This window comes from Camponotus vicinus, unplaced genomic scaffold, assembly GCF_025532165.1.
Source record: "Camponotus vicinus isolate PSW18456_S1 unplaced genomic scaffold, iyCamVici1.0 SCAF_14, whole genome shotgun sequence".
Classification (NCBI taxonomy): Eukaryota; Metazoa; Arthropoda; class Insecta; order Hymenoptera; family Formicidae; genus Camponotus; species Camponotus vicinus.
Window position 1 is genome coordinate 14337274 of NW_028141950.1, and position 15002 is coordinate 14352275.

The 15002-nt window shown below is 37.2% G+C and overlaps 1 protein-coding gene across 4 annotated transcripts in view; it reads right to left on the reverse strand.

Annotated features, from left to right (window-relative positions):
• The window catches only part of Cow (Proteoglycan Cow), a 319843-nt gene that overhangs the window by 98007 nt on the left and 206834 nt on the right, over window positions 1-15002 (reverse strand). For all 4 annotated transcript variants that reach the window (XM_083088339.1, XM_083088338.1, XM_083088337.1 and 1 more), the window contains exon 8: window positions 8487-8646. In XM_083088339.1, coding sequence (XP_082944465.1) covers window positions 8487-8646 — 160 coding nt within the window. The remainder of the gene's footprint in view (window positions 1-8486; window positions 8647-15002) is intronic.

Sequence of the window (15002 nt, forward strand, 5' to 3'; positions counted from 1 at the left end):
CTGTGTTTTTATATAATATACTAATAAATGTACTTGGCGCCGCGACGCTGTCGCGTCGCTTGATAATAACCTTTAATATATCACTTCTCTTCCTTGATACATTATTACACATTACTTCTCTTCCTTATTCCACACTATACTTTTATTTATTTACTCTTATTTATTTATTGTTATTATTATTTTTATTTTTATCATTTTTATATATTTATTATTAATCTGTGTTTTTAAACAACAGTAACCTGACTGCTTAACGTATCACTTCTCTTCCTTGTTACACTATTCCGCACTATACTCTAATAATTTCACACGTCTTCACGTAAGCATATAATTTGTCCCTTGTTAAAGCAATTTACATACCGGAGCGATTAAATACTGAAGCGAATAATCATATGGTATGTCGTTTCTAAGGTTTTACATTTCTGTGGTTCACCGTTTTTGAGGTATTAGATTTCATCTCGAAGAGGTGGTTTTTAAAAATTGTTATTATACGGTAAATTAGTCTTTCCACAAGTCTTACCTAATGGCACAGATTTTATATTTTTGTGGTACATCGTTTTCGAGATATTAGATTTCACCTCGAAGGGGTGGTTTTTAAAAATTATTATACGGTAAATTAGTCTTTCCATAAGTCTTACCTAATGACATAGGTTTTATATTTTTGTGGTACACCGTTTCCGAGATATTAGATTTCACCCCCAACGGGTAGTTTTTAAAAATTGTCACTCTACATTAATTTAGTCTTTCTATGAGTCTTATCAAATGGCACAAGCTTTATATTTTTGTGGTACACTGTTTCCGAGATATTAGATTTCACCCCCAAGGGCTAGTTTTTAAAAATTGTCACTCTACATTAATTTAGTCTTTCTATAAGTCTTATCGAACGGCACAGGTTTTATATTTTTGTGGTTAACCGTTTCTGAGATATTAGATTTCACCTCGAAGGGGTGGTTTTCGAAAATTATTACTATACGTTAAATTAGTCTTTCTACAAGTCTTATCGGACGGCACAGGTTTTACATTTTTGTGGTACACCGTTTTCGAAATATTAGATCTCACCCACAAAGGGTGGTTTTTAAAAATTGTCACTCTACGTTAATTTAGTCTTTCTATAAGTCTTATCGAACGGCATAGGTTTTATATTTTTATCGTTCACCGTTTCTGAGATATTAGATTTCACCTCGAAGGGGTGGTTTTCGAAAATTATTACTATACGTTAAATTAGTCTTTCTATAAATCTTATCTAGCGCCACAGGTTTTATATTTTTGTGATACATTGTTTTTGAGATATTAAATTTCATCCCTAAGGGGTGGTTTTTGAAAATTATTATTATACGTTAAATTAGTCTTTCTAAAAGTCTTATCGAACGGCATAGGTTTTATATTTTTGTGGCACACCGTTTTTGAGATATTAGATTTTACCTCCAAGGGATGATTTTTAAAAATTGTTATTATACAGTAAATTAGTCTTTGTAGAAACCTCAACTAATGACGTAAGTTCCATATTTCTGCGACATATCATTTTCGAGATATTATTTTTCATCCTTAAAAGATGGTTTTTGAAATTTGCTTTTATAAGGGATGGTTTTTAAAAATTGTTACTATACGACAAATTACTTTTTTTTAAATTTTATTTAACAGCAGAAGTTCTGTATTTTTACGGCTCCGTTTCTAAGTTATTAAATTCAACCCCGAAGAGGTGGTTTTTGAAAATTTTTACTATACGATAGATTAATCTTTCATACGCACGTACACACATACATAACATATCACACGTATGCACGCACATACACACATATGATTTTGTCTCTTAAAGCATTTGGCACATTGAAGCAATAATCGTATATGCACGGTGCCGCTTGAGACAAACTCGCTTTGCGTGTGTGCGTGCGAGTATATGTACGTGAATCTGAATTTGAAAAAGGAGGAAGAAACGAAAAATGTCACAATTCTGATATTCGATCATCATTTCTCAGGATTGACTGCACCGATTTTATTTAAATTGGTCGCAATCGAAAGCTTGTATTCATATTATGTCATAAAAGTGTCGTTAGATTTTTGATTACGGCTTTAGCTTATTAAATATCTTAACGGAAAGTTTACTTGACGTGAAATTCTGGATAAGATACTTGGTAGCGCCGCATCGAGAACAGTGACTCTCAATGCTCGGATCCTGTTTTTTATGTACTTGGCGTCGCGACGCTACCGCATCGCTTGATTCCATTCCTCCATAAAACATACTCTTTCGCATTCTTTCACACTTCTTGATCTACGAAATTGTATTGTCTCAGGTTGCGTTTGTCTCTCATTCACATTTCTTATTTCTAATCTATTTCTTTTAATTAATTTAGTACAACAAATTCCTTAAATCTTAAAAATAAATAAACACGTATAATATAGAAAACAAGGGGAAGAATATGAAATAGGAAGTAGAAAGGAGAGAGAGAGAAAGAGAGAGAAAGAGAGAGAGAGAGAGAGAGAGAAGGGAGTCATTAAATAAATATTTATATATATATATATATATACATACTTATATGCATACATATTAATACAGTCTTTGCAGTTATCATTTGCAAATTGATATCTATATATCCAATTTTTTAATATATTTATTATTTTTATATTTAGCATCATTTTTTCAATTATATTAATATATAATTGTTATAACTCCTATGATTTTTATTTTAGACATTTTTATATACAGGGCGATCCCGAAAAACGTTCTGTCTGTAAAATGACGTATTCCTGACACCATTCTAAGACAATTTTTCCTTTACCAAAATTTGATTTGAAGCGTAGTTTTTGAATTATGAGCAAAAATAGTTAGTAAATCACGCGTCGGGTACAGAAGGCAGGCAGGAGCGGCGCGGCGTGCCGCGAGCGCGGGCGCAGCTGACCGCTCGACGGGTGATTACCACCGCATGAGTCGCTAACTATTTTATCTTATAACATAAAATTATGCTTTAAATAAAATTTTGGTAAAGAAGAAAATGTCTTAGAATCACGTCAGAAATACGTGTTCCTTAAAATAACGTTATTTTAATAATGAAAAGTTGTTCCGGATCGCCGGCCGTCCGACGTTGCAATCAGCTGATTGCTACACGCGATGTGTGTTTGGCGGAGTGTGTGCGTAAGAGAGAGAGAGAGAGAGAGAGAGAAAGAGAGAGAAAGAGAGAGAGAGGGAGAGAGGGAGGGTAGGAGGGACAGACATTCATACACACGCACGCACTTTTTTTCTCGCTCTCTTTCTCTCTTTTACGCAACACTCATACACTCTCTCATTCAGTCTCTCGCTCACACTCTCTCGGTCACTCACTCACTCACTCACTTGCTTACTCACTTGCTCACTCACCTTGTAGTAGCGTAGCGAATCTTCATGCTATGTATTGTTGTTATCTGCTGCACGGTTATGATTGCTAGAGATGCGCGACACATCGAAATTTTTTCGATTATTAGTCTCACACTCGATTGACACAATACAGATTACGCGATAACGAGTTTACTGTTTATTCACTCACTATTGATTTATCAATATCAAAAATTACTTTCAAAGAAACGCGAATGCAAACAGCACATGACTCGACGCGAAGCGACGGACCGCGGAGACTGCGCGACCACAAGAGTTATGTTGCCAGAAACGCGACACGCGACATCTAACAAACGACTTGCGGGTGGCGCGTGATTGACGCGAGATAAGACGAACGATCGGCTAAAACCTTCGCATTGCGAATGCGGTAGAAAACATGAAACGTATAATGACATACTTAAAAAATTAATTATTTATTATAAATAATAACTATTTCTAATTATAATAAATAATTATTATTTTAAAAAGCATGTGTTATACGTTATTACGTTTTCGAAATTATTGCATTCACGATGCGAAGATTTAAGTCAATCGCAAGAATAATGTAATTAAAATTACATTTGGAAAAATTTATTTTTATTCTGCTCACAATGAAATGTTCCAACGTGAAAATGTATTGGTCGCTCTGAAAAGAGCGGATTGACTAAAAAAAATTTTAAAGCAGATGCTCAAAATGCCCGCCATCCATCCTAATGCAAGCTCTCATGCGTTTTAATAAGTTTCTTTCGACGTTTTCCATTATTTCTTCGTCAATATTCCAAATAGCGAATCGTAATCTTGTCTCCAGATCTTCAATATCTTCGGGAAGCGTTTTATAAATTACTTCCTTGCAGTATCCCCATAAGAAAAAATCTAGAGGATTGAGATCCGGAGATCTTGCGGACCAACGTATCGGGCCGTACCGACCCATCCAGCGTCCGGGAAAATTCTCGTTTAAGTAATTCGTAACGATCCTGGCGTTGTGTGGCCCAGCACCGTTTTGTTGGAAGATAATATCGTTTCTTTCAAATAATGGCACATCTTCTAAGAAATGTGGTAGATTTTCTGTTAATAAATCGACGTAGGTTCTTCCAGTTAAAATATCTAGAAGAATAACTGGACCAAGTATTTCAGTGCCCATTATTCCAGCCCATACATTAATCTTCCAACGAGTTTGAAAATTTCGAAATCGCGTGACTCTGGGATTTTCTTCGCTCCAAAAGTGCATATTATGCACATTAAAAATTCCTTCTTGTGTGAATAGCGATTCATCGCTGAATATCACACGAGAGGAATATCTGGGATCTCGATCGACGTTTCGCAGAAAATTTTCGCAAAACGTTCGTCTTGCAGGGTAATCTGCTGGTCGTAAATGCTGCACGCGTGTATAATGAAACGCGTGCAACTTTTCTTCTTTTAATATTCTTTGTACGGTTGTATAGGATAAATCATGTTCTCGAGCAACTATAACCCGAATACTTATTTCGGGATTATCCTCGAAAGTACGTATGACTCTCTCCGTGTTCCGTACATTTCTAACATCGCGATTTCTCCCAGCGTCGTGTTTGTTCGGCAGGACACTGCCAGTATCATACAGTCTTTGAGCTGCTCTAAGTATGACGCGACCCGATGGATGTCTTCGGTTTGGATATAATTCGGCGTATCTTCTTGCAGCAGTGTTTTGCTGCTCGTGACACTCGCCAAGTGCCATCAGCATGTCATAATATTCTTGACTTGTGTACGCTGCCATATCTTCTTCGCGCTTATTGATAATCGCTGATAATCGCAGGCTTATTGATTGCATCATCGATCGAGCGTCTAATTTATACGATATTTGCTGGGGGTCTATGCCCCTCCTCGCCTCCCGCGACCAATCGCGAATGTAGCGGACGCTAATTAGTGATTGGTCGCGGGAGGCGAGGAGGGGCATAGACCCCCAGCGAAGATCGTATAAATTAGACGCACGATCGATGATGCAATCAATAAGCCTGCGATTATCAAGATGAACGTTTTACGAAAATTTTCTGCGAAACGTCGATCGAGATCCCAGATATTCCTCTCGTGTGATATTCAGCGATGAATCGCTATTCACACAAGAAGGAATTTTTAATGTGCATAATATGCACTTTTGGAGCGAAGAAAATCCCAGAGTCACGCGATTTCGAAATTTTCAAACTCGTTGGAAGATTAATGTATGGGCTGGAATAATGGGCACTGAAATACTTGGTCCAGTTATTCTTCTAGATATTTTAACTGGAAGAACCTACGTCGATTTATTAACAGAAAATCTACCACATTTCTTAGAAGATGTGCCATTATTTGAAAGAAACGATATTATCTTCCAACAAAACGGTGCTGGGCCACACAACGCCAGGATCGTTACGAATTACTTAAACGAGAATTTTCCCGGACGCTGGATGGGTCGGTACGGCCCGATACGTTGGTCCGCAAGATCTCCGGATCTCAATCCTCTAGATTTTTTCTTATGGGGATACTGCAAGGAAGTAATTTATAAAACGCTTCCCGAAGATATTGAAGATCTGGAGACAAGATTACGATTCGCTATTTGGAATATTGACGAAGAAATAATGGAAAACGTCGAAAGAAACTTATTAAAACGCATGAGAGCTTGCATTAGGATGGATGGCGGGCATTTTGAGCATCTGCTTTAAAATTTTTTTTAGTCAATCCGCTCTTTTCAGAGCGACCAATACATTTTCACGTTGGAACATTTCATTGTGAGCAGAATAAAAATAAATTTTTCCAAATGTAATTTTAATTACATTATTCTTGCGATTGACTTAAATCTTCGCATCGTGAATGCAATAATTTCGAAAACGTAATAACGTATAACACATGCTTTTTAAAATAATAATTATTTATTATAATTAGAAATAGTTATTATTTATAATAAATAATTAATTTTTTAAGTATGTCATTATACGTTTCATGTTTTCTACCGCATTCGCAATGCGAAGGTTTTAGCCGATCGTTCGTCTTATCTCGCGTCAATCACGCACCACCCGCAAGTCGTTTGTTAGATGTCGCGTGTCGCGTTTCTGGCAACATAACTCTTGTGGTCGCGCAGTCTCCGCGGTCCGTCGCTTCGCGTCGAGTCATGTGTTGTTTGCATTCGCGTTTCTTTGAAAGTAATTTTTGGTATCGATAAATCAATAGTGAGTGAATAAACAGTAAACTCGTTATCGCGTAATCTGTATTGTGTCAATCGAGTGTGAGACTAATAATCGAAAAAATTTCGATGTGTCGCGCATCTCTAGCAATCATAACCGTGCAGCAGATAACAACAATACATAGCATGAAGATTCGCTACGCTACTACAAGGTGAGTGAGCAAGTGAGTAAGCAAGTGAGTGAGTGAGTGAGTGACCGAGAGAGTGTGAGCGAGAGACTGAATGAGAGAGTGTATGAGTGTTGCGTAAAAGAGAGAAAGAGAGCGAGAAAAAAAGTGCGTGCGTGTGTATGAATGTCTGTCCCTCCTACCCTCCCTCTCTCCCTCCCTCTCTCTTTCTCTCTCTTTCTCTCTCTCTCTCTCTCTCTCTCTCTCTCTCTCTCTCTCTCTCTCTTACGCACACACTCCGCCAAACACACATCGCGTGTAGCAATCAGCTGATTGCAACGTCGGACGGCCGGCGATCCGGAACAACTTTTCATTATTAAAATAACGTTATTTTAAGGAACACGTATTTCTGACGTAATTCTAAGACATTTTCTTCTTTACCAAAATTTTATTTAAAGCATAATTTTATGTTATAAGATAAAATAGTTAGCGACTCATGCGGTGGTAATCACCCGTCGGGCGGTCAGCTGCGCCCGCGCTCGCGGCACGCCGCGCCGCTCCTGCCTGCCTTCTGTACCCGACGCGTGATTTACTAACTATTTTTGTTCATAATTCAAAAACTACGCTTCAAATCAAATTTTGGTAAAGGAAAAATTGTCTTAGAATGGTATCAGGAATACGTCATTTTACAGACAGAACGTTTTTCGGGATCGCCCTGTATACGAGTGTTCAGAAATTCAAGCGACAAATTTTCAGAGATTGTCGGGGGCACTATAAGAATCATTTTTTGCAAATGAACCTGGGGTCGGAAACGTGTCATTACATCGCTACGGCATACGGAGTGTTCGAAAGAGTCGGGACCTCGAAATATCACAAAAAATAGAAGTTTTACAAAAAATTGTTTCAAACAAAAGTTGTAGGGTGTAAAAAGGTCTATTTACTGGGGCCATGTGTTTGACCTTGGATGGCGTCGCCAAGGTCACGACAAGGCCACCTTGAATTTTTGAAATGGAACCCTCCACTTTTTATTGCATATTCTTGTAGCCCTTTTCGAGACCTTTTCAAAGCACTAATTTTATCAACTTTAAGTAAGCCGTTTCGAAGTTATCAAGCTTTTCATGGTAAGATGTCTCGCCCACGAAGGCAAGAGATTCAAACACAAATTCGATTCCCAGATTGGAAGATGATCTAGCCAACCAAAAAAAAATGGCCCAAAATATCATACGCATCGGTCAGTTATAAAAGTAGATCCACCATCATTTAGCACTTCTTCCTTCATTCGCGGATAATAATACGATAGCTACAGTCGTCGACTTATTAGAAAAAACTTTATAACTTCAATAACTTCGAAACGGCTTACTTAAAGTTGGTAAAATTTTGTTTGAAACAATTTTTTGTAAAACTTCTATTTTTTGTGGTATTTCGAGGTCCCGACTCTTTCGAACACTCCGTATGCCGTAGCGATGTAATGACACGTTTCCGACCCCAGGTTCATTTGCAAAAAATGATTCTTATGGTGCCCCCGACAATCTCTGAAAATTTGTCGATTGAATTTCCGAACACCCTGTATACTAAACTTTCCTAATTTTTAAAATCTCAAAAACTTATTTCACAAAATTGTTAAAGCTATATCTACGTAATGTTATACATAAATTCATCCATTGAAATTAACTTATTCATTGTTCATCCAAGAAAAATTTTAAAAATATCAGAATTAAATTTTGAGATCATACGTGTATACACATGATAATAAAATTTACTTTCTTGTATAAATAAGATATCATTTAAATAAGATTAAATTATCATTAAATAAGATATCATTGTGTAAATAAGATATTATCTTTACCTGTCCGTATCGCAACCATCCAGAAATGGTTTCAAACACGGTTCATTCTGGTCATGTTCTAGACCATACAACTCGGAGAGTGAAAGACGACTATCGTTGTCACTGTCCAAATGTCCGAACATCCACCTAACCTCGCTCTGACAACCGATTGGGAAGTGACCTAAAATCGTTCAATATATCTTTTTAAGATATTATTAGCTATAATTATGTAAAAAATAAATAATATAAGAAATAATGAATATGCATGCACGCATTACAAGCAAGGAAAATTAGTGATTGGTCATTAATTCTTTGTTATATTCGGCAAAAAAATTTATGATTTTAATTAATTTATATTAATCAAATGTAAATATATTCAAACAGAAAAATGTTAGCAATAAATTCAATCATAACTTTATAGTAAATTAAAATATGCCATGTTTTGATTAAGTTAATTTTTGGCAATACACAATGGTTGTCAATATAATATATCAAAAAAAAAGAAAATAAAAATTGAGCATTATTTACTATTATATCTAACAGAATATAACAAATATTGAGCAAAGTCTGTTAGATACAGATAGCAGAAATTAAATATGGGTAAAACTTTAGAAAAAGACACCAGGGTCGAATCATCTTGGCCTTGCCATATGTTGCCAAAGTTACTGTCCTGAGTAATATTCAAAAAATTTTAGCCGTCGCTCGTTGTTTATTACAAATTTATTAACAAAAGAATTTCCACGAATTATATGCAACATGCGACTATATGAATTCCTAAGCAATGTTGATTTGACTTCTAAGAAAGTCAAGATTATTTTAACTTTCTATGCAAAGCGAGGTCCACCCCACATCACCCCTGAGTTAACGCGAAACGAGGTCTATTATTGTACAGTTTCACATAGGGTTACAACTTTCCATGCGAAGCGAGGTCCACCCTACACCACCCCTGAGTCAGCGCGAAACGAGGTCTATTATTGTATGGTTCCACATGAGTTTGCAACTTTCCATGCAAAACGAGGTCTACCTCACACCACTCCTGAGTCAGCGCGAAACGAGGTTTATATTGTATGATTCCACAACTTTCCATGCGAAGCGAGGAACCATAGATTTCGCACTGACTCAGAGATAGTGTGGGATAGATTTCGTTTCGCAAGGAAAGTTGCAAACCCCTGTGGAACCATAATAGACCTCGTTTCGCGCTGACTCAGGGATGGTGTGGGGTGGATTTCATTTCGCATGGAAAATTGCAAACCCATGTGGAACCATACAATATAGACCTCGTTTCGCGCTGACTCAGGGGTGGTGTGCGGTGGACCTCGCTTCGCATGGAAAGTTGCAAACCTATGTAGAACCATACAATATAGACCTCGTTTCGCGCTGACTCAGGGGTGGTGTGCGGTGGACCTCACTTCGCATGGAAAGTTGCAAACCTATGTGGAACCATACAATATAGACCTTGTTTCGCGTTGACTCAGGGGTGGTATTGGGTAGACCTTGTTTCGCATGGAAAGTTGCAAACCCATATGGAACCATACAATAATAGACCTCGTTTCGCGCTGACTCAGAGGTGGTGTGGGGTGCACCTCGCTTTGCATAGAAAGTTAAAATAACCTTAACCTTCTTAGAAGTCAAATTAACATTGCTTAGGAATTCGTATAGTCGCATGTTGTATATACGTTTTTGTTAATAACTTTTTAATAAACATCGAGCGACGGCTAAAATCTTTTGAATCAGGACAGTGACCTTGACAACATATGTTAAGGTCAAGACGATTCGACCCTGGTGTCTTTTTCTAAAGTTTTACCAAAAATACATCTTCTTTTTTCTTTTATTTATTGATATATTTCAAAATATTCGTCTTCTTTAAAATATATATCAAATATAAATGTTTCGGACCATTTTTTGGTCCATCTTCAGCGTTACTTCAATATTAATGTTAACAAATATCGAATAATAATACATAAAATTATAATATATTAATTGTTTTGCATTTCGCAGTAATCTGGTGAGTACATTCCTTCGAACAATTCTACTTATTATACTAATGTTTCTACTTATTATACTAATGTTAATTCATAATATGCTTTAATCTGATAAATTCCGATATATCCATTGTTTTTACATCGGAGTAAAAGGCAGGAATGCGGAAAGTCATTAAATAGAAATCAAATTCAAAAGATAGAAGAATAACTCATCAGAATCTGCGTTTAGTCTGCACAAATTAATTGATGACAATACAAACCGCTGTTGTGGGGATCGTCTCAATTGCGCACATTCCCGATCGGACGCGACAACATTTCCTGATCAGACACATGCTTTCTCCCTGTGCTTTTAATGCGAAACGAAGTTTATTATTGTACGGCTCCACATGGGTTTGCAACTTTACACGTGAAATGAAGTTCAATTCACACCGCCCTGTGCTTTCAGTGCGAAACGAGATCTATTATTGTACGACTCCATATGTGCAACTTTCCACTCGAAGCGAGGTTCAACCTACATTGCCCTGTGCTTTCAGTGCAAAACGAGGTCTATTATTATATAATTTCATATCCGATAGGGTTTGTGTCCGATCGGGACTGTGTCCGATCGGATCTGTGTCCGATCGGGAAATATCGTCGTATCCGATCAAGAATGTGCGCAATCGGGACTCACTCCTGTTGTATATATGTGCATGGTGATTTGAGAAATGATGAAAATATGTCCTCAACAAGATGGATCGTAAAAAACAATAACGAATCAGGAAAAGGATAAGCGCAACAAGTTTAAATTTTCGGTAAATTATCTACTATTGTCGCAAATGCATGGTGCAAGCCCTTCATATCATTCTACAGATTCTACAGACTATTTTTCTGTAGCTTAATAAACATCTCCGAGACAAGTCTCTTTCAAAAGAAAAGTTCTCTTCTCAAAAGAAAACTGTCTGTCTAAAATCTCACAATCAGTCTCTTTCCAATTAAAATTATGGTTAAAATTCGAGTCTGCAATTCGTTATGACCGAGATAGACCTGTGATAGAAAGGTATTTCTATAAATGTAATTTCGGTATTGGGAAATTCGTTTTTATCAGTTGTCTACTTATTACTTATGTAACGATGCATCCCGGCATCGTTCCGTTTTGCCCGGCAGAACACCCGCCGGACATAAGCAGGGGCGCGGTGCGCGCACCTTTTTCTTAATCGTCATCACATACGGCCCTAAGCCGTTAGGCTTGAATCGGCCGAACACCGCGGACCGTAGCTGACGTGGCCCAAACCGCCGGCCGGTGAAAGCCCGTGTTCGGCACACCACCCGAACCCCTCCGAGCGGGCCCGATCGCACCGTTTCCGAAAAACCCATTCGGAAGGGGTAATACCGCCGCGCGCCGACGCGGGTAATTAGCCAGTATAAAAAGGCCACGTTTCGGCACCTAATCATCATTCTCCCAATCCACTCAAAGCGGTACGCTACTGAGCAAATCCTGAGAATCCTGACAAGTCGCTACCGCCCCGGACGAAAGGTGGAGAGAACTCCGTCTTAGCCGAGCGATCTCAATACCGAACGGGGTGCATCCACATCACCGCCAAATTCCCCAGCTGGGCATTCCCGGAAGGTGGAGGTAGAGCCGCCCCGAGTCGAGAAATCTCGACCCAGCTGCGAGCCACGCGCATCCTTCGCGATACGATCCTCTCCCGCGAATTATAACGCACCAGTGCATCGCGGCATCCGCAGCCGCCCGTTCGAGATATCGATAGCGCGTCGCGGCATCCTCAGCGGCAACGAAACATTATACCGTGCTTATTTTCGCGACCTTCGCGACCGATCCTGAGCGCGTCAAAATACTAAACACAACACACCAACACACACACACACAAACACACTCACACCACAATACATGCGTACACTTACATCTTTATACGTCTTTCTTTTGCATCAATAAATTCATTTCACGGTATATATACATACAGGGTAGGGCAAAAGTTCCGGAACGGCTAAATATCTCAGAAAATATTAATTTTTTTGAAAAAATGGTTTAGACAGAAAAAAATGGCTTAAAAAATCTATTAGCTGATGGTATTTTTCTGACCTTGGGACGACCTTGAAAAGCGCGGTCAAGATCACCATAAAAATCTTAAATGGCAACCCTTATTTTTTATTACACATTCTTATAGCTGAGGTCGAGAGCTTTCCAAAACACTATAATTAAATATTTTTTCATCAAGTACTTTTCGAGTTATGAGGCTTGAAATAATTTCTTAATTTTACATAAACCGTAAAATATCTTGTAAAATATTCATTTTTCGATTATCTTACCTTAATACCTTTATGTACAAAATAATGAGAGGAATCAATTGGTGTAAAGAAAACACATAGTTATTTTTAAGAAAAAATATGTAATTGTTAATTGCAAATTAACTGTATATTTTTAAGAACTTTAACTGTTATTTTTAAGAAAAAATATGTAATTGTTAATTGCAAATTAACTGTATATTTCGCGCGTTCTTTTTTTTTTTCCTTGTATCCGACGATCTATCCGCAACTCCCATACAGAAAACTGGAACGTTACACTTATTCAAATAGCATGAAACTTGTATGGACCGGTCGTCTTTAGTTAATGTATCGGCCGGCACACAGAGGCAAAGAAGGAAAAGTAAATAGATGGCGATAGTTTAGTTGATTAGAAAAATATAGAGACAATCCGTTGTAAGAAAAGGCATTGAAAATACAAGTTCAAAGATAAAATGAATTCGTTATTAACCAACAACAACAAAAAGATTTTGGCGCATAATACGCTCGAATCTCGCCCATTGGAATAAGTCGACGCAAGTACAATATATTAATTGAAAAAGTGATTTATCGCACATATACATATGTATGTCGAAAAAAAGGAGATAGCAATTTTAACAAATACGCAGTATATAAACAGAACTACACATCAAGCTACATAATATATAATAAAAATAAGTTCTACAGGCTTGATTCGGCTGCACAATGTGGAACATTGACAAATATCAATGAGAGAATTGTTTTTTTCCCAAGTATAATATTTCTCTTTTATAGCTGGTATTACAATATGGCAGAACTATTCCAATTGAAACAGCGAAGGACGCACGTCAAGGCTCAAGTTACTAGAATACAAACGTTTTTGAGGTTAACTGTGAATATGTTCAGCAGCAAAAGCGTAGGTTAGGTTGAAAAATTAAAAGATCTTTAGGTTTCATTTGAGGACGTTCAGCAAACTCTCAAAAGTATATTAAAAGTTAAGAAGCAAAAGGAACAAACAGTAATTAGACTTCAGCAGATTATGGACAGAAGCAAACTTTAGAGAGAAAAAACAAATCAAAACTCCCGGAGATTAAACTTCCACAATTTACACGCGAAAACGAAGGTGAATGTGTATTATTTGAAGAGAAATATTATGCTACAGCTCCAGAAATACAACAAATAATTGATAAGAGAAAGCAACTACAAGTCATCGTACAGTAATAGACTAGTAGTAGCCAAACTTCAACAGATAATTAACAAGCCGAAAATGTAGAAAGAAAAAAATGAACCAAAACTCCCCGAGATTAAACTCCCGGAATTCAATGGAGAAAATACCAAATGGCTCTTTTTTAAAAACAGTTTTGAAATGATGATACGCAATGATGGAAATTTATCAAGGCTACAAAAATACCAATATCGGAGTTTTAACAGGAGCACGTAAAGCCATGGAAGATTTCAATAGCAAAAATTATGAGCAAGCATGGCAACTTTTTAAAAACACGTATGATAATAAAATGATGATTATTTCCACACTTGAATGTACTTGTTAATTTTCCAGTTATTTCAAAGGATGATAAAGAAGATCAATTTAATTAATATGGCATATCCAAACACATATGTTTCCTTTGAAGTCATTACAGTCAGCCAGTGAAATACTGGGATACAATAATTCTTTATTTAGCAAAAAGAAAATTAGAATATAATAACGAGAATAGCAAAATTACAGAATTTAAGAATCGTACACCGAAAAATATGCCTAAATTAGAAGATTTTATTAAGTTTATTACAGACCGTTGCCATACATTGAGGATGATCAATCAAAACAAAACAAAACACTAAATAATCAGCAGTAAAAGAAAAGTAATAAAATAATAATATTATTGGTCATCGCCGTTTTGTCATCTTGTTTTGATTAATCATCCTCAATGTCTTAAAGTGTAAAATATGTAATAGTGAATATCACAAATTTCGATATAAAGATTTAAGTAGGTTATGATTACATTCTTCAGAAGAATGGCTGTGATTGGTCAATAACGTTTAGTAAACTACCCCGGAGCGATTGAAACCCGAGCAGTCGAAAACGCTATTTGTAACAACATAGTCGTTACTAGTAAGGTCTTGCAGACCGGATATCCGTCTGCAAGGAGGCTGGTGCTGAGCGTCCCTATAAAGCCCCGCGGACCGACCACTCATCCGTGAATGGGGTGATGCTAAGCATCACTGCTTTGCCGAGTCGCGGATTGAGAATCGCGGCCTCACTTCATGCGCATGATCGCGTGGGGGTATCTAGCCGGGT